The sequence below is a fragment of the Microcaecilia unicolor genome, chromosome 3, assembly GCF_901765095.1.
Source record: "Microcaecilia unicolor chromosome 3, aMicUni1.1, whole genome shotgun sequence".
In the NCBI taxonomy this organism is placed as follows: domain Eukaryota; kingdom Metazoa; phylum Chordata; class Amphibia; order Gymnophiona; family Siphonopidae; genus Microcaecilia; species Microcaecilia unicolor.
In genome coordinates this window covers 123508174-123528976 of record NC_044033.1, presented here as the reverse complement: position 1 = coordinate 123528976, position 20803 = coordinate 123508174, and the positions used below count along the sequence as shown (strand labels likewise).

Here is a 20803-nt window from a genome sequence, read left to right as displayed (position 1 = left end):
TGTGTATTTATTTATGTATTGGGATTTATTAACCGGCTTTATAAACAAGTTCACCCAAGGCGGTATACAGCAGGTCCAGTTTGCCATAAAACTTACGATTTTGTTATCATCATAACAATAGTAAAATGACCAAATACAAACATAAATATAACCACCTTTGGATTCTATATAGTTGTAAGACAATTATGGAGTAGGGCCTGCCCCCACCCTCTTTAGCCTCCCTAAACAGCTGGGCCGCCTATGAGAGAAATGTTGAAAAAGACAGAGAGGAGCTGTAAAAGGAAGACAGACTGAGTTATGGGGACACGACTGATAGAAGAGCTGTGGGAGACAAGCAGACACAGATTGTGAAGGTAAGAGGAACTCGGGGAGAGTATGGGCTGTATGGCAGAAGGTTGCTAGCAGAAGGAGACTTGATCTGGGAGAGAAGAAGAAGGCAGGGGATACACGCTGCAGACAGAAAAGGAGCTGAAAGAGATGGAGAGTAGCAGGGGGAAACAAGCTGCAGACAGGAGCTGAAAGAGATGGAGAGAAGCTGTGTGGGACTGGTAAAGGAGTGGCTGAGGGAAAGAGGGGGTTACAGTGAAGAGAACAGACATGAAGGTGAGAAAAGGATGAGAAATGGAGGACGGAGAAGAAAGTGAGATTACAGAAACCACAGAGAGACAAATATAAGTAGAGGAAAAAGAAATTATGACACAAGAGCAAGACTGTAAGAGAATCATAAAGAAGGAATGTCAGGACAGAGAGAAAACCATGAACAAGTAGAGAGAAAGGACTGAAGTTAAACTATAGTTGAAGTTAAACTATAGGCAGAAAGGTTGGAAAACTGTGGAAGTTTTTAGTAAAGACTTCTGTGCCCGTTGGGCCGGATCAAGGATAAGCAATAGCTGTATTTTGTCCTTGTCCTCCGTCTTGTAGTCACCAGAATTAATAAGTTATGGTACTGGAAGGACATGGGGGAGCAGGAAGGGATTGTACCAGCATTTGATGCCATGATCTGAAAAATATCTTTAAAATTGCTTTTCTTTGGTAGCTCTGAAATGCAGAGACCTATGATTGAGTCTCAAGATTGAAAGGGAATTACAGAGTAACACCATCTCCCTTTTTTCATAAAAATAAGAGTAATTCTCTCATTACATCTTATGGGAAACAGTGATGTTGGACTAAGTGGGCTTATTATACTATATCATCCCAAAGAAATAGCATGGCAGCAGCAGGAAGAGGTTACAGTAAAGATGAGTGGAGTTTGGAAGGGGAGAAGAGGTTCACTGCCCTACAACTATATCTGTGTCTTGGTTTGGTTTCCCTCTTGGTTCAGCTACTAAGCCATGGTGCTCCATTCTTACTCCCAGTGCAACTCTGTTAAAGGCTAGCTTTTGGGGTGTGTGACCTGTTTGGCTGTGCAGGGCACCATGAATGATGGCATACTGCTATAGTGGTGTGCCACCTCCATATTCTTCCACATCCTATGAGCCACGGAAAGAGGGAATTGTGGAGATACTGGTGCTAGGAAGATAATAAAGGAGAAAGAAGGGGATGTTTGGTAAAAGGAGAGAGAAAGGGGGTGTTGTGCTGGAGTTACTACTAATAAAGGGGGAGGGACATTGTGCCAAAGCTCTTAACATCAAATGAGATGCCAATTTCCATTTTTGCAGAAGACACTAGAGTCAGTGCTAACTCAGTTCCCCAAGCCAACTATTTATTCTGTAACCGATAGAGCTTTAGCAAGTGGCTGACACACAGTGTATTGATATGAAGGTGTGCCGTTGTGTTCACCAATTTCCTGCTCAGCATATGATCTTTGGGGGGTTCAGTCTGAAGTCAGGAAACACCACATGCAAATCTGGCCCTGGGAGATGTGGAGCTTCCAAGGTTTGTGCATGCAGGTGGAGGAGCAACTCATACGGCCTTTCTGGATATGGAGTTGCTATTGTATTTCAGTCTAGTTCCAGATATGAAATGTGTCTGGGGCTCCTGGAAGGAGGAGTAAGAATATGATGTTTACCAGGAAGCATGGTGATAATTTTTTTTTTAATAAAAGATAAATCTGCTTAGGAGATATGAGGGACAAGTGAGCCTAGCCTGTAGGAGAGGGTCACTAACCAAAGTGGAATAGAGGGGGACCTAACGGGGGGAGAAATTAGTAGGGGGCAAGGCAGATCAGGTCAGGAGAGCAGAAAAGTATAGAATGGGGGGAATTAAGCACTCTACCCCAAAACAAAAAGTAAAAACTGCATTGGGAAAAAGAAGTGTAGGAAAAACAGAATAAGATGAGAGAAGGAAAAAGACATTAAGACAAGGAGGGAGTGAGAAACGGAGATGGTCTGAGAGAAAAGAAAGTATATGATGTGCACGGTTAGGTAGGAAAGAGGGACTATTGAGGACTAGCTAGGAGGGGAGAATGTGGGTTGTATAGATGGGCCCCAGGGTGGACTAGAAGGCACAGCATGAGTGTGGTATAGATGGGCTCAGAGACGGTTGATAAATTGTGGCGATGATGATGAGCTGGGGTTGGAGAGGAAGAGAGACTTGGTGGGACTTGCAGTGCTTCCCTGGGCATTTCTTTTACCCATATGTCCTTCCTGATGTGCTCTTCATTTAAAGACAGCCTGGCCAGTTGTATTCACAACCCACCATGCTTTAATTTTCTTATATGGTCTTGGTAATTTGCTCTGAGTTGAGAACCCTCAATCATTTTGTTGACTCCTACAGAAGATCATCCCTCTGAATTTTTTCTGGGTCCAGTTTTAGATTATTTTTCAGTAGCCAGTCTGTTATACTAGTTAATTTAAGATTAAGTTCAGTTATGTCCTGTGGATTACTTAAATCATATAGTAGCCAAGATCTGAATATTAATCGACACAAGCAAAGATAGTAAGTCTTAACAATTGAATAAGGATTTAAAGGGAAGCCAAGTAGATATTAAATAAGAATTGAGCCCTTTGGCATACCACAGGGAACTCTGGTTAGTAATAATTTACTTTCTCTCCACAGTATTGATTAAGTTCTATCAGATGGATAAGATGCAAACCATGCAAATTCTGTCTAAATCTGATGTTCTGAAGTCTTTCAATTAATAATCTGTGGTGTACTAGATCAAATGCTGCCAAGGTCGTACAATAAAAGAACAGCAGCTTCATTTATTTTTATTTATTTATTGGGATTTATTAGCCACCTTTATGAAGAGATCGACCCAAGGCGGTGTAGATCAAGATGTGAGTAGATGTATGTAGTAAGACCTATCAGGGCAGTTTCAGTATTATGTAATTTATGGAATTCTGTCTGATTTGGGTGAAGAATGTTTGACTTTAAGAGTAGCAACATATTTGGGTTTTTGCCAGATAATTGTGACCTGGATTGTCCACTGTTGGAAACAGGATACTGGGCTAAATGGGCTATTCTTATGTTCTAGACTCTCTGCTAGTTTTAAGACAATAGGTAGATTGGATATCGGATGGTAGTTTGAAAGGAGTTACTCAACACAGTGTTTCTGTTACATGGTCTGAAAATGTATGCTTCCAGGGTCCTGGTACATTACCACTATCTATGTAGGCTGAGTACCATCATCTGCTGAAGGAATGAAAGAAGAACATCTCCAAATCATTTAATAAGGTCGGATGTATTGGATCATGAGGTGCAGTGGTAAAATGGATGGTTTGTAAAGAATCTGCTACCATTTTAGTTGTAGGGACATTGAATGCTATAAATTTACTTGTCAATGTTCGTGCATCAGTTGATGCTTTGCAGGATGACACATTGGTGTTAGCTATCAGTAGATGTTTAGGATAGTTGTAATTTGTTAATTTTCTTGGAGAAAAATTGTATTAACCCTTGAGCTGTGTAAGGTACTGTAGGTAACAGAAAATCATTTGGCTAGAAGATATAACTAGTACCTAATGTGGCCCTTAGATTCTTGTAAGAGTCAACCAATGAAAGGAACAATGCTAGACAAGGAAATATTTTATTATATATATATAAATAATATCAAGGCAAAGCAATACTAAAATAAGATTCTGTGCAAAATACACTAAAAATTACCAATAGATATATGAATACCTATATAGGAAATATGTTCTCGGAAACAAGGTTTTTGAGTTTACAATAACTTCTATCTTAAGTAACTGTATAAATTGAACAGGTGCACCTGCAATGGATATTTCATTGGATAGAATTTGTATGTATTTTACTGAGAAAATCATAAACTACACAACAATAATATATCCTAAGAAAAGATTATCAATTTAGCAGCAAAGGTTAGGCTACTGACCACAGGCCCTTAGACAGCCAGTCTTTCACAGGCAAAAACCAAACTAACTAAACCTGAGTGTAGGAGGAAAATTCCTGTTCTCACCTTCGCTGTCTATCACTCAGGAGTCTAGGTGGGGTGATGTATCAGCTCCTCTCCAGGCTCCAGCAAATTACCTGCGAGCCCCTTTACATCAGGAAGTTAGTCCAAGGTCTCTGTTCCATACAGCTGTTACTCAGCCCATAGAAAGCCACAGAGCCACTGCTGAACTTGGCACAAGAAATTACAGTTCACAGGCAAATCAGTTTCTAGCTCCTGAGAGATATGCATACACCATGAAATCTGAGTGCTTTCTTCCCCTCCTACCCAGCATTGGCACTGCCATCTGGGTCCAGCAGATGACAAATGTGGATCAATCACTAACCATGTACCTCTGTCCAGCTGATTACCCACAGTCATAACAAAGAGGGGCCTTGTGAGATTCCAGCAAAATACATCTTTTTAGTCTATACCAAACTCCCCTCCATGGTTCACAGATGTTCCAGAGACTCTGTATATCAGTGGCACAGTCCTCCACACCTTCTCAGGAGATAACTGAAAGGCTAGTGCACGTAAACATGTCCTTGATGAAGACAGTAGCACAGCTGTGCAAAAGTAGTTTTCCTTGAAGAAAGCTGGTTTATGTTGTTCACGCCTAACCAGGCCTCAGACCAACAAATGTGAGACAGCAGGAAATCCCCCTATAGCTGTTATAGTAGTAGCATCTTGAGATTGATATTGAGGATTAACTTTCAGAACGTTATATAGCTTAGTAAAATTAGGAAATTCTCAGCATTATCTGAATAGAAGTCCTTTTTGAATTTGGCAATGGATTTATTTTGAAGAAGTTTGCCAATTTCTTGTAAATATTCAGAGACTGGGCAACCTTATGTTTGCGCCAAATACATTCCCAATGATAAAATTGTCTCTTTACTATAAGCAATGCTTCATTAAACCAAGGGGCTCTTTTTATGTTTTTAATTGAGGAAGAGTGTATTTTTATGGGTACTAGATCATTATATGTTGCCTTTAATGATGAATTCCAAATTACTGCTTTTTTCTAAGATGGATTCTAATGAAAGTGAAGCAAATAGGTGAACCTGTTGCCTTTATAATATATATTTATCAGGGGCTCCTTTTACAAAGCAGCATTACTGATTAGCAGCGTGCTGAATGCAATGAAGCCCATATAATTCCAATGGGCTTCTTCGCATTCAGCGCAGGCTAATTGGTAGCGCCGCTTTGTCACAAATGTAGTGTTAGACCAACAAAAGGAATCATCTGCAATGTGTTTGTTGACCTGCATTTCTATAGTATTTTATTCACAAATCACAAGTAAAGCTCATCCCTTTTGTAAAAAATAAAGTATTTTGACTATATCTAATGGTCATAATATCCAGTCATAAAATGAGAAAAAAGTAATCTGTTTATATTACCATCACTGGTGCTTTTGTTCTTCAAATCTTCCAGCCATGATGGAATGTCTTTCAATGGCACATAATCCCTCACATATTCTTTACGCCTTTCTTCCAAGGTCATATTCAGCAGACGCTCTATGGAGAATAATGAATTAATTTTCCTTTGCACATCAAAAATAACAGTATCATTTACTGTAGTTTCAAAGCCCTTCATAATAGCTAATTCTGGAAAGGATTCAATTTGATGGTCACAAGACCTTAACCAATAAATATTTGTCTCAATGGCAAAAAAGGGGAGAAGTATGAGACGACAAATGATCAAATAACAGCCAGGCTTCACTGAAAATAACACATAGCTAAGGTACTTACCTGTAGCAGGTGTCCTCCGAGGACAACAGGCTTTATATTCTCACAAGTGGGTGATGCCGACCAATGTCGCCTGGTCTGGGATTTACAAAAATATAAACAAAGCTTTGTGGAGCACGAGACACACTCCACTGTGTATGCATGAGTGCCTTCCTACCCACCACACAAATGCAGTCTACTCAGTTTTACACTACAGCAAAAATAAAGTAAAAATAACAAAGGAGACAACTCCAAGGGGAGATGGGAAGGATTGTGAGAACATAAAGCCTGCTGTCTTCGGAAAACTCCTGCTACAGGTAAGTACCTTAGCTTTCTCCAAGGACAAGCAAGCTTATTAATTCTCACAAGTGGGGTATCCCTAGCATCCAGGCTCACCAAAATCAACAAATATTGGTGAATTGCGGCTCACAACGGCGAGGACATAACACAGATTAACCTAAAACTATATACAATCTGAATGAGAGTGCAGCCTGGATCAGAATAAAATGGGCCTGTTGGGATAAAAAGAAACAAAAATTGGGTGGACTGTCTATGGGGCCCAGTCCGCTCTCTTGCAATCCACGGTGTGCAAGCAGCTTTCGCCAGGATGGGCATGAGGTCAGGAAAAGAATGGTGGCAAGACAATCGACTGGTTTCAGTGGACCTCCGATACCACTTTTGGCATGAACTTAGGGTGAGTGCACAGGACTACTCTGTTGTGATGAAACTTAGTACAAGGTATATCGACCGCTAAGTCCTGAAGCTCACTGACTCTACGAGCTGAAGTTACAGCCACCAAGAAAACAACCGTCCAGGTCAAGTACTTCATATGGCAGGAATTCAATGGCTCAAAAGGAGCTTTCATCAGCTGGGTGAGAAAAACGTTGACATCCCATGACACTGGTGGTTTGACACGGGTCCTTGACAAAAGCAAACCACTCATAAAAGGGAACAACTAAAGGTTGTCCAGAGATGGGCTTACTTTCTACATGCCGATAAGCTCTAATTGCACTAAGGTGAACCCTTATGGAGTTGGTCTTTAGACTAGACTCTAATAGGAGTAGAAGGTATTCAAGCAGGGTCTGTGTAGGACAATCAAGGGGATCTAGGACCTTACTCTGACATCAGATGGCAAACCTCCTCCATTTGAAAGAATAACACCTCTTAGTGGAGTCTTTCCTGGAAGCCAGCAAAACCTGGAAGACATCCTCCGAAAGACCCAAGGAAGCAAATTCTAGGCTCACAACATCCAAGCTGCGAGAGCCAGAGACCAGAAGTTGGAATGTAGACGTGACCCCCTCATTCTGCATGAGGATGGTCGGAAAGCACTCCAATCTCCATGGTTCTTCGGAGGATGACTCCAGAAGTAGAGGGAACCATATCTGCTGAGGTCAGTACGACGCAATCAGAATCATGGTTTTGAGGTCTTGCTTGAGTTTCAACAAAGTTTTCCCCACTAGAGGTATGGGAGGATACGCATACAGAATACCTGTCCCCCAATGCAGGAGGAAGGCATCTAACGCTAGTCTCTTGTAGGCCTGAAACAGAACTGAGGGACCTCATGGTTGATCTGAGTGGCAAAAAGATTCACCGAGGGGGTGCCTCACGCTTGGAAAATTTTGCAGGCTATGCCCGTATTGAGAAACCACTTGTGTGGTTGCATTATCCTGCTCAGTCTGTCAGCCAGGGTATTGTTCTTGCCCGCCAGATAAGTGGCTCAAAGGAACATGCCATGTTGGCGAACCCAATGCCACATCCAGACGGCCTCCTGACACAGAGGGCATGATCCGCTGCCCCACCCCCTCCCCCGCTGGTTGGTGTAATACATTGCAACCTAATTGTCTGTTTGAATGAGAACAATTTGATGAGACAGCCAATCTCTGAAAGCATTCCAGATTGCCCGAAGCTCCAGAAGATTGATCTGAAGATTCATTTCCTAGGTGAACCAAACACCTTGAGTGTGAAGCCCATCTACATGATGCCCCCCATTCCAGGAGAGATGAATCTGCTGTCAGCACTTTTTGTGGCTGAGGAATTTAGAATGAAAATCCCAGAGTCAAATTGGAGCGAATGGTCCACCAATGAAGGGAGAGTACAAGCTCTGGGGACACTTGGATGACATCTTCCAGGCTCCCCGTGGCTTGATACCACTGAAAATCCAGGGTCCATTGAGCTGATCTTACGTGAATATGGGTCATGGATGTAACATACATTGTGGAAGCCATGTGGCTCAACAATCTCAACATCTGCTGAGCTGTGACCTACCAAGAGGCTCGAATCTTGGAAGCGAGTGCGACAAGAGTGTCTGCTCTCATCTCAAAAAGGTAGGCTTGAAACTGCTGTGTATCTAATACGCCCTATGAATTCCATCCTATGAAGATGGGGCAAACTCTAGTAGCTCAAGCAGCTTAATAATCATTCACATAGATTCCTGAGCTCCATCCGGAGAAGTGCTCACCAGCCAATCGCTGAGATATGGAAACACATGTACTCCCAGTCTGTGTAGCAATGATGCAACTACCGCCAGACATTTGGTGAAGATCCTGGAAGCTGACGTGAGGACAAAAGGCAACACACGGTACTGAAAGTGATGTGTTCCCAACCGAAATCGAAGATACTTCCAGTGTACAGGAAGTATTGGGATGCGAGTATATGCAACCTTTAAGTCCAGAGAGTATAGCCAATCGTCTTTCTAAATCATTGGAAGAAGGGTGCCCAGGGAAACCATCCTGAAATTTTCTCTGACTAGGAATTTGTTCAGGGCCCTTAGGTCTAAGCTGGGATGTATTCCCCCTGTTTTCTTCTGCACAAGGAAGTACCTGGAATAGAATCCCTGCCCTTATTCCCCTGGTGGAACAGGTTCGACCACATGGGCCTTCAGAAGGGCGGAGAGTTCCTCTGCAAAGTACCTGCCTGTGCTGAGAGCTGAATGAATGAAAGCTCTCGGTGGGTAATCTGGAGGTCTTTGATACCAACTGAGTGCGTATCCGAGATGGACTATTTGAAGAACCCACCAGTCAGAGGTTATAAGGGCCATCTTTCATTGAAAAACATCAGCCTCCCCCGACCGGCAAGTCATTCAGTACCGACACTTTTATTGCAGCTTTGCTCTGCTGGAGCCAGTCAAAGGCTTGTCCCTTGCTTTGACTGAGCAGCAGCAGGGGTCTTTGGCGCACACTGTTGACGAACGAGCTCACTTGGACTGAGCCTGAACAGGCTGGTGAGCTGAGGGGATGTACCTACGCCTCTGATAGTAATAGGTACTCCTCCTTGGTTTGTCAAAAGTCCTCCTAGCTGAGGAGGCAGATGCAGAAGGCGCCTGGTGGGAGAGAGCGTATCAGTATGTTTTTTGATTTGGTCTGTGACCTCCTTAACCTTCTCTCCAAAAAGGTTATCCCCCTGGCATGACGCATCCGCCAACCTCTGCTGAACAGAATGTTTCAAGTCAGAAACACGCAGCCATGAGAGTCTGCGCATTCCTATACCCTGAGCAGAGATCCTGGATGCCATATCAAAAGTGTCTTAAGCGTCACTGGCCAAGAACCTTTGACATGCCTTCTGCTTCTTGACCAACTTGTGAAGTGACTTGGCCTGCTCCAGAGCATCTCAGCCAGGTCTGCCAACTTGCACACCGAGTTTTGCAAGTGATTGCTTGTGAAAAGCTTGTATAATTGTATTCGGGAGATGAGCATTGAAGCCTGGTATATCTTCCTCCCAAAAGTATCCAGGGTTCTAGCTTCTGTACCTGGGGGTGCCGAGGCATAGACCCTGGAACTCCTGGCCCTTTTGAGAGCAGATTCCACCACTAAGGAATTGTGAGGCAACTGAGGCTTATTAAAACCAGGTGCATTGTGGATTCGATACTGGGTGTTAATCTTCTTCAGCATGACCGGGACCGACAGAGGGGACTCCCAGTTCCTAAAGGGGAGTTCCTGGAGTACTTCATGAAGAAGGACAGTCACAGCCTCTCTAGGAGGTGATGTGTAGTCCAGGACCTCGAGCATCTTGGCCCTGGGCTCATCCTCCAGTTCCAAAGGAAAGGGAATAACATCAGCCATTTCCTTAACAAAAGAAGGGAATAAAAGGCTCTCCAGAGGAGATTTTTCTCCTTTCAGGTGGAGGGGAGAGTGTTCAGAAGGAATTCCATAGGACTCATCAAAGGAAAAATACCTTGGATCCTCCTCTGAATCCCATAAGCGCTCCTCTTCGGTGTCAGACAATACCGCCTAATAGGAATATCAAGACTGGACCTGTCTTGACGTGGAGTAACCATGTCCTCAAGAATGGCATAAAGAAATCAGTTCCCACCTTGACTCCAGCTTGGTGGCAGTTGACACTGGAGCTGCATGCGGCATTGGTGTTGGAGGCCGCACCACAGACTGATGGCCAAGTGGGGCTGCAACAGTATGCAAGGTAGACCCAAGCACCCCCGGATGCTGATGCAACTCTTTGCAAGAGGCCATCCAGTAACTCAGACAGCAAGGCCCAGATGCGCCGGCTCAGGTGCAGGTTGCAGAACCGCTGGTGTCGATGTGGGAGTTGGATCTTGGCTGTTTGGCACAATGGCATCTCCTGTATGGAAGGGGAGCCATTCGACGCCTCAGAGCACCCGGCACCATGTGTCGAGGGTGACCAATGACGATGCTTCTTGGCCTTCACCTGAAGCTTGTCATTGAGGCTCCTCTGTGCTGAAGACATTAAATCCACACATCGCATCAGGGTTGGTTCTGATGATGGATGGACCTGGCGGCCCTGCACAGCAGGAGGCCTTGAGGTAGGTGGAGATCCACTCGATGCTTCACTACTCCCAGTATCTAAGGGTCTAGCAGCAGCGATGCTTACCGACACTCCCGATGAGACGGTCAACATCGATGCTAACGTCTCCAACCTCAATGCTGACATCGAGGAGCCAAACTTGGCTCACAAATATTATCAAGTTGAGCCTCTCTAGAAATCTGGGTCCTCTTCTTCATGCGAAGACAGAGAACACAGTTAGTGGGGCTACGGTTGGTCCCAAGACACTGTAAACACCAGGAATGAGTGTCTTTTCCAGAAATTGTCTGATTGCACCGGGTACAGCACTTAAAGACACTGGGAACTTTCATGGACATGAAAGGAAAAACTTCCTCGGCTAAATTAAATGAATCGATGGTGCCTGGAAAAGGGGCAAGGCACAACAAAGAAAGGGAAAGTTTTGGCTGAAGTCAAGGCCTAAAAGCGGGCTGATGACAAAAAAATAAAGGAAACAAACCCTGGGAAAAGAACTAAAAACTTAAGGGAAAAACAAAGAACGGAGGTTCCACAAAAGGAACACAATAATGGGAGAGAAAAATTTACAAAAAATAGCTGAAAGGCACCAAAAAAGCTCTTTAGGACAAAGCAATGTGAGGAGACAGCAAAAAACAAAAATGCTCTCTCCTCACCGCGGTAGAAAAAAGACTGAAGAGACCGCCTTTCGTGCAGCAGGCAGGAAGGCACTCACGTGTGCGTAGTGGAACATGTCTCATTCTCCACAAAGCTCTTTTCTAAATCCCAGTCCAGGCAACGCAGGTCGGTGTCACCCACTTGTGAGAATTAATAAGCCTTTGTGTCCTCAGAGAAGTTCCGTATTATTTATAATTATCACATGAAATTCCTTCATTTCTGTCAATGTCCCATCTCCAATGTTTGATCTAGATGGAAGTCATTTACCCCTTGTGAAAAGAACGCATGAATAGCTTCCACCTTAGCCTGGAAAAACTGGCTAAAGTCAGATAGTATTGAACACTGCATATCTGACAGCCCTATTGCAGAAAGATTCTGAAAAAGTTTAAGAGAACGGTTAGAGGGTGGAATAATTTACCAGGCAACATATTCTCATTTAGCCTTCTTGTATAGAAGCCTTATAAAGCATGTAATCTATTTTTTTTTTTTTTTTTTAGTTCCCTGGAATAGGGCATTTCGTCCACTAGCGTTTTGTCGCCCTTGATGTTTCAGTAATCTTAAACTTGAATAAAACCTGGGGGGTTTCCTATTCTTTGAAACTGATGAAATATATTGCACCACAGCGCTTTCAACTATCAGTTCCAGAAAAAGTTCCACAAACAAACCCATTGTGTTCTGGCCTCATACTCTCCAAAGAGGAAGAGGATAGTATAAATGATTCTAAAATCTGTACCCCTGAACTAGATAAAATGCGAAAGGAAACACATCCTGAGGCGCTGCCCATATAAGAATCAGTCTCTGTCCAATGCAACACTACAGTTGTTGATCTGCCTAGTGCACAAGCTTTTTCTAAACACTTCTTAGACAAGGTTGATGAAGTGCCCCTATTAAGGGATGAAGGCTATAAATAACTTCTGGGATCAATTTAAGTAGGATTGATAGCACCCAGGTTTCTGGAAATCTCAGAGAAAATGAATTACTCTACCTTGTTTCTGGATCCTGCATCTGTCTCATCAATTAAGACTGTGCAGGAGATACTGGGCCCTTTTGTGTGATGAAGTAAATGCATCTTTTGTTGAATGTCATGTTCCTGTGACACGATGGCATGATAGTGATATTAATGAAGAAATCTAGATTTTAATAACCATTCTCAAGTCCCATTTGCTAGGTAACTCCATAGTAATCTTCACTTTGATTTATAATCCCATCATAACAGATGGACAAGGTGTTATTTACCCCTCCACACCCACAGATTTCTATCCTCTGGGCACTGAGTTTTAGTCTACACCCATCTATCCAGAGCCTGATATTCCTCAGGCACTGACTGAGTCTGTCCAATGCATCTATTGGACCTGCCCCTAAAGCAACACATAGCTGGATGTCATCAGCAAATAAGAGAGAAGGGGAAAGAAGTGTATCTGGCCAGAGACAGAACGTCGAGGCGGAGACAAATTTCAGAGGAAGCAGTATTTATTCAAAAAAGACCTGACACGGCCCATGTTTCAGCGACTGCCTGCATCAAGGGTCAGTGAAAAATACAGCATAGGACGTAATCTTCTGTAGCTCTTCACAATCAAATACATGGAAAAGCCTCCACACAGCTACAAATGATAGTGGCAACTTCCTGCCTCAAAAATGAGAAAAAGATTGTGCTATGTCATCATGGATCGTGCCAATTTGTTTTTTGAATAAATACTGCTTACTTTGCAATTTGGCTCCCTCTTGTCATTCTGTCTGTGGCCAGCTACACTTCTTTCTCCTTCTTTGTGTTGTTGTCTCCCTCTGATTTGCTTGCTATCAGCAAATATTAGGACAATAATTTCAGCTTCCATGAATATCACTAATAATAGCTTTACAAAAATATTAAAAAGAGGCGGCAAAAAAATTGGGTAACCTTTTTTCACGGAGCCCAGGTTCATTAACTGAGCCAACTTGAAGAATGAAAAGAAAATACCTGTGGGCTCCCTAAGATAGTCTATAACTTTAGTCTATATTTTAGAGCAATTTATACTCAAAATAGGATTAGATTGTAACCGAAAACCTGATAAGGACAAAACATAAGCCTGCTAAGCGAACTCAAAGAGATCTATTTTTGATTATTAGTCAACAATACTGAGTGTGAATAATGGGCATTGAGCTTTTAACATAACAAATAATAAAAGAAGCAACACAAAATCAGAGATCAAGTGTTTATTTCAGTAGTATTTAGCACAGTACAGACCCAGATTATTCGTATTTGAATTTAAATCACTATTCAGCCGAATACAAATAATGTATTCAGGGCACTACTCGGGGCCGAAATGAATACAAATATTCAGTACGGCCCTAATATTTATGCTCCTCTTTCTGCAGAACTCCATCTTAAGAGGCCAAGAACGTTTCTCCCCCTTCCAGAAAGCACAGCAAGAGCATGCCATTTTGCGGCTGAAATAGAAGAGATAAATTAATGTAACAAATGCATAATCCTCATTGAACCTACTGTGATAATACAGTAAGTCATCTCACTTTCCGTATCAAATTTAATCAGAAAAAGTCATTTACAGTCCACTTAGCTGACAACCAGTAAAATGAAGATAAGGTTAACACTTAATAAAATGTAAAACGCACAAAATCAAATGAATACATAGAATTTATAACACCCATACTCTAAACAACCTACACTAACTAAAATAATATATTACAACCCCTTCATTTTATTTGCAAAATTAACCATGTTTTCAACTTCCTTTCTAACAGTCACTGAAATATATTACGGGGTGAATTATATAAGATGCCAAAAAAAAAAGCACTATTCTATAATTTGCGCTTAAAGTTAGGCACAGTTTCTAGAATAGCGCTTATACCTGGAAATCACGGCTAAGTTTAGGCATGGAATCGCCTGAACTGAAACATGATGTAAATGTGCGTACTTAAATTAGGTGCATATCCCCCACATTCTAAAATAACGCACATAAATGTTAGGAACGCTCCCATTTCTGCGCCCCCTTTTTGAATTTGCATGTAAAATTTAGGAGTGGATCCCGTGCCTAAATTTATGCATGTGTATTTCAATTAAATCAAATTAGTGTCAGTAATTAACAAGCCAATTAGCTTGTTATTCAATTGTGTGTACAAATTGGGCACGCGCTCAAATTTGCACATGCAATTTTAAGAACTTTTATAGAATTTGGGGGTAAGGCCTTACAAGGAGAGGGTTCCAAACCATTCAAGCACATCCCTAGATAGATGATGTTGAATCAATACATACTTAAACTGATTAGCTGCAGGTCTGACTTCCTGATTTCTCAGCACAAGGCACTCTGCTAAAGGGCACTCCACAATCATAAGTTTACCTTGATTCTTTTTTTTCTACATTTCTCACTGCATGTATAGGGCTTGTTTTAAGTGTCTCTGCTACCAAATTTTTGCAAACAAAAAGGCAAATAAAATATTTTTGCTTTGTCTGTATAACAAAATTATCTAACTGCTCGCTGTTTTTCTAGTATCTGGTCCTTTTCTCCCATACTCTTTGGTATACTGCTGTTAATTTGTAGTTATTAGTATAAAAAATTCTCTATTTGGACATGTTTTGCCTATCTAAAGCAAGGGTCCAAGAAAGCACAAAGGCAGACAGTCTGCAAACTCCAAGATGGAAAACGAACAGAGCAGATCGTTTAGCAAGCAAAAGATGATTAATGGAAAACAAATAGCACAATATGTATACACACAAACAGCCCCAATGTTTTTTAATAATACTGACAATAGAATAAGACATATTAGTAAAGGGTAATGTACATACAATCTTTTCATTGTTTATTTTTTGGCCTGGCCTAAGTAATGTTTCTCTTGCCATATTTGAGGCCTTCTGAAAGCCTTCTCGTATACACTTTAGTGGGTAACCCTTTTCTGTAAACCGTCTAAACATATCCTTGGATCTGAATGTATATGTTTTCGGGTCTGAACATAGTCGTCTTAGTCGCAAAAATTGACTGTAAGGTAAATTGGTCTTCAGACTTTTACTATGGCAGCTTTCATAATGTAGATATTTATTGACATCTGTGGGTTTACGGTAAATATCTGTTATAAATTTGTTCTGTTTGATACATACATTGATGTCAAGGAAAGGGATGACTTCTTTATTAAAACTCATTTGAAATTTAAGATTGTTGTCTAAAGTATTCAACCAACTATGAAAATCTTTTAAGTCACTTTCTGTTCCTTTCCAGATCATAAGGACATCATCTATATATCTTTTCCAAAGAAATATATTTTCAATGCACCTATTTTCTGACAGAGAGCATTCAGAAAGAAATTTCCACATTGGTCAAATTTGGCAACAACTCAGCTCAAGTACAAATTAACAAATCAGATTCTTTGGGTTATAGCCACTTCTCCTGATGCCTTTGGCTCCTCGTCTGCTGCTTACTGGTTCATCACCTGTGTCACCTATACCCATTGGCAAAGGAAAACAAGGTCAAATAAGGACATGCAGATCATAAACACTTCTACGCAATAGTAGAATGAAATCTACAGTTTGGTGCAAACCACATTTTTGCTAGTTCAAACGATGCACTTGGTAAGTTCCTTGGTAGAGCAATTATGTAGCCCTCCACAGCAGCATTCCCTGGGTAGTAAGAAAGGATGATGATCTTTATCAGTACATAAGCTTCATATTAGGCATGGGATATTTCCGCAGGTAACATGTCACGGTCTCAGGCTCTCGGACACTGGAACCACGTGAGCCCTTGGACCACTGCCGCCAAGCGGCAGCAGTAGGCAAAATTCCCCAACCAGGACTGGACCCACAAGCAAGAATGGAGCTGGAATCTGGAACGGACTAGACTGGGAGAACAGGACTGGAGCAACCGGACTTCAATTGCGCTTGACCACCGTTCCGCAGAGGTTGAGCCCTTAGGTGCGGGTGTCCTGCAGGACTTACAGGACGGAGCAGGATACTAAACAAGCTTGACCAAAACAGGATTCAGGATACTCACACAGGGTATAGAATACTGAAACAGGATAGGTTCAGGATTCTCACACAGGATACAAGGTACAAAAACAAGCTTGACTAAAAGAGGGTTAGGACTCAGGGTTCTCACACAAGATACAGGATTCAAGAACAAGCTTGACTGAAAACAGGGTTAGGGTTCAGGATTCAAGACAGAAGTGCCCACAGGCACCCAAACAAGATACAAAGCAAGGCAGAAGTGCTCCTATCAGCACCAAAAGGGTAAAGCAGGGAAGCTCAAACAAAGCAAGGCAGAAGTGCTCCTAACAGTACACCAAGGCAGAAGTGCTCCTATCAGCACCAAAAGAGTAAAGCAGGGAAGCCAAAAGGGTAAAGCAAGGCAGAAGTGCTTCTAACAGCACACCAAGGCAGAAGTGCTCCTATCAGCACCAAAAGGGTAAAAGCAAGGCAGAAGTGCTTCTAACAGCACACCAACTAACCTCGACCTTTGGCGTTGCAAAGGCCCAGCTGAAAGGGCCAGGTGCATAATAAAGGCAATTACAAGTGAGGTCACAGGTAAGGGGGTTGCTTAGTTCCAAACAACCCAAGCAAGTATGGCAAGCAGGAAGATCCGAACCAGACTGGAATTACTTCTGAAACATGCTTGGGAAACAGCAAGAAAACAGTCTATAGCAGTAACAGGGTCCAGCCACCAGGGGGCAAAGTGAGCACAGACATGGAAAATAGTCACAATCGTGACATAACAAAATCCAATTGGAATTATGTATGTATAATTATAGTCTTGCCTTTTTCCTCAGAAGGAGATAAGGTTGCAAGTTTCTTTATTTTGATTGTCTATTAAGAAAATATGTTTATAATGATTTTTATATTTCAACTAGTGCATAAGCATCTCTGTACTGGGACAGATCAAAGGAAAGTCCATCAAGCCCAATATTCTGTTTCCAAATGGTCAATCCATGTCACAATTACCTGGAAATCTCAAATGAGTAAAATAGATTTCATGCTGCTTATCCCAGAAATATGCAATAGAAGTTTCCAAGTCCACTTTAATAATGGCTTATGGACTTTTTTCCTTTAGGAATTGTCCACATCTTCTTGAAACCCTGCTATATTGCCTTTACCACCAATGTGAATCCCAGAGTTTAATTACACACTGAGTGAAGAAACATTTTTCTTTGATTTTTTTTCTAAATCTACTACTTAGTACTAAGGTGGGAACCAAGGTCCTTGAGGGCCACACCCCAGTCAAGTTCTCAAGATTTCCATAATGAATATGTACCAGATCGATTTGCATGTGTTGCTTCCATTGTATGCAAATAGATTTACACAATGAATAATATGCATTAGATTTATTTACATATAATGGAAGCAGCATCTCTTCTTTCTCTCCCTATCCAGCGTCTTCCTTTCTATCCCCATCCTTCCAGTGTCTTCCCTCTGCATTCTCCCATCCAGCGTCTCTCCTCTTTCTGCCCCCATCCTTCCACCATCTTCCCTTTTTCTCTCCCTTCTTCCATCCTTCATCTTTCTCTCTCCATCCTTCCAGCCAGGGTCTCCCCCTTTCTCCCCATCATTTTCTCCAGCCCTTTTCCATCTGTATCCCCTCATCACCTCTCTTTACTCCTCTTCCATCCAGTCCTCACTTTATCTTTTTTCTCCCTTCTCTCCATTCAGTATCTCTTGCCTCTTTTTCCACACCTCCTCCCCTCCCCTCTTACACACATCTTCTGTCCTGGGCTGGCCAATGCTGTTTCTCCTGATGAACAGCAGCGGCAACGAGAAAACAACAAATGGGAAACACAGGGCTGCAGCTTTCAGGCATGCGTTCGGCTCTGCCGGTCCTCTGCCCCGGAACAGGAAGCTGACGTCACTGGGGGCAGGGGACCAGCAGAATAGATAGCACCTGCTGTTTGCCATTTTGCCACCGCTGCCGCTCACTGGGAGAAACAGCAGCAGCGGTGCGGTGGTGCAGTGTCTCAGCGCTGAACAGGAGAATTTCCCGCTTTGGCAGGAGTGTGGGATACATAGGAGGTCTGGAGTTATGACCAGGAGGGGGTCATCTTACATAATAACACAGTAGATGACGACAGAAAAAGACCTGCAGGGTCCATCCAGTCTGCCCAACAAGATAAACTCACATGTGCTACTTTTTGTGTATACCTTACCTTGATTTGTACCTGTCCTTTTCAGGGCACAGACCGTATAAGTCTGCCCAGCACTATCCCTGCCTCCCAACCACCAGTCCCGCCTCCCACCACCAGCTCTGGCACAGACCGTATAAGTCTGCCCAGCACCATCTCCACCTCCCGCCACCGGTTCTGCCACCCAATCTTGGCTAAGCTCCTTAGGATCCATTCCTTCTGAACAGGATTCCTTTATGTTTATCCCACGCATGTTTGAATTTCGTTACCGTTTTCGTTTTGACCACTTCCCGCGGGAGGGCATTCCAAGCATCCACTACTCTCTCCGTGAAAAAATACTTCCCGACATTTTTCTTGAGTCTGCCTCCCTTCAATCTCATTTCATGTCCTCTCGTTCTACTGCCTTCGCATCTCCAGAAAAGGTTCGTTTGCAGATTAATACCTTTCAAATATTTGAACGTCTGTATCATATCACCCCTGTTTCTCCTTTCCTCCAGAGTATACATGTTCAGGTCCGCAAGTCTCTCCTCATACGTCTTGTAACGCAAATCCCATACCATTCTCGTAGCTTTTTTTTGCACCGCTTCAATTCTTTTTACATCCTTAACAAGATACGGCCTCCAAAACTGAACACAATACTCCAGGTGGGGCCTCATCAACGACTTATACAGGGGCATCAACACCCCCTTTCTTCTGCTGGTCACACCTCTCTCTATAAAGCCTAACAACCTTCTAGCTACGGCCACCGCCTTGTCACACTGTTTCATCGCCTTCAAATCCTCAGATACTATCACCCCAAGATCCCTCTCCCCATCCATACCTATCAGACTCTCCCCGCCTAACACATACGTCTCCCGTGGATTTCTAATCCCTAAGTGCATCACTTTGCATTTCTTCGCATTGAATTTTAATTGCCAAACCTTAGACCATTCTTCTAGCTTCCGTAGGTCCTTTTTCATGTTTTCCACTCCCTCCGGGGTGTCCACTCTGTTACAGATCTTAGTATCATCCGCAAATAGGCAAACTTTACCTTCTAACCCTTCGGCAATGTCAATATTGAACAGAATCGGCCCCAGCACCGATCCTTGAGGCACTCCACTACTCACCTTTCCCTCCTCCGAGCGAATTCCATTCACCACCACCCTCTGGCGTCTGTCCGTCAACCAGTTCCTAATCCAGTTCACCACTTCGGGTCCTATCTTCAGCCCATCCAGTTTATTTAAGAGTCTCCTGTGGGGAACCGTGTCAAAAGCTTTGCTGAAATCTAAGTAGATTACGTCCATAGCTCATCCCGGATTCAATTCTCCTGTCACCCAATCAAAGAACTCAATGAGATTCGTTTGGCACGATTTCCCTTTGGTAAAACCATGTTGTCTCGGATCTTGCAACTTATTGGCTTCCAGGAAATTCACTATCCTTTCCTTCAGCATCGCTGCCATTACTTTTCCAATAACCAAAGTGAGGCTTACCGGCCTGTAGTTTCCAGCTTCTTCCCTATCACCACTTTTGTGAAGAGGGACCACATCCGCCATTCTCCAATCCCTCGGAACCTCTCCCGTCTGCAAGGATATATTAAACAAATCTTTAAGAGGACCCGCCAGAACCTCTCTGAGCTCCCTCAATATCCTAGGGTGGATCCCATCCGGTCCCATGGCTTTGTCCACCTTTAGCTTTTCAAGTTGTTCTTACACAGTCTCTTCCGTGAACGGTGCTCTATCCACTTCAATCTCATTTGTACTTTTTCCAGTCCATCGCGGTCCTTCTCCAGGATTTTCTTCTGTGAAAACAGAACAGAAGTATCTATTTAGCAAATTTGCTTTTTCTTCATCATTATCCACATAGCGGTTCGCAGTATCTTTTAGTCTCACAATTCCCTTTTTAGTCATTCTCCTTTCACTAATATACCTGAAGAAATTTTTGTCGCCCCCTCCTTACATTTCTAGCCATTTGTTCTTCCGTTTGCGCTTTCGCCAGACGTATCTCTCTCTTGGCTTCTTTCAGTTTCATCCGGTATTCCTCCTCGTGTTCCTTTTCTTGAGTTTTTTTGTATTTCTGGAACGCCAACTCTTTAGCCTTTATTTTCTCAGCCACTTGCTTGGAGAACCATATCGGTTTCCTTTTTCTCTTGCTTTTATTTACTTTCCTTACATAAATGTTCGTGGCCCTATAGCTTCTTTCAGCCTGGACCACTGTCCTTCCACTTCTCGTATTTCCTCTCATCCCATCAGCTCCTTCCTCA

General features: G+C 42.7%; 1 protein-coding gene across 1 annotated transcript in view; it reads right to left on the bottom strand.

The window, feature by feature from the left end:
• Nucleotides 1–20803, bottom strand: part of MACROD2 (mono-ADP ribosylhydrolase 2) — a 2039061-nt gene that overhangs the window by 2004974 nt on the left and 13284 nt on the right. Inside the window, exon 2 of the mRNA XM_030194677.1 lies at nt 5725–5841. Within this exon, the coding sequence (XP_030050537.1) occupies nt 5725–5841 (117 nt within the window). The remainder of the gene's footprint in view (nt 1–5724; nt 5842–20803) is intronic.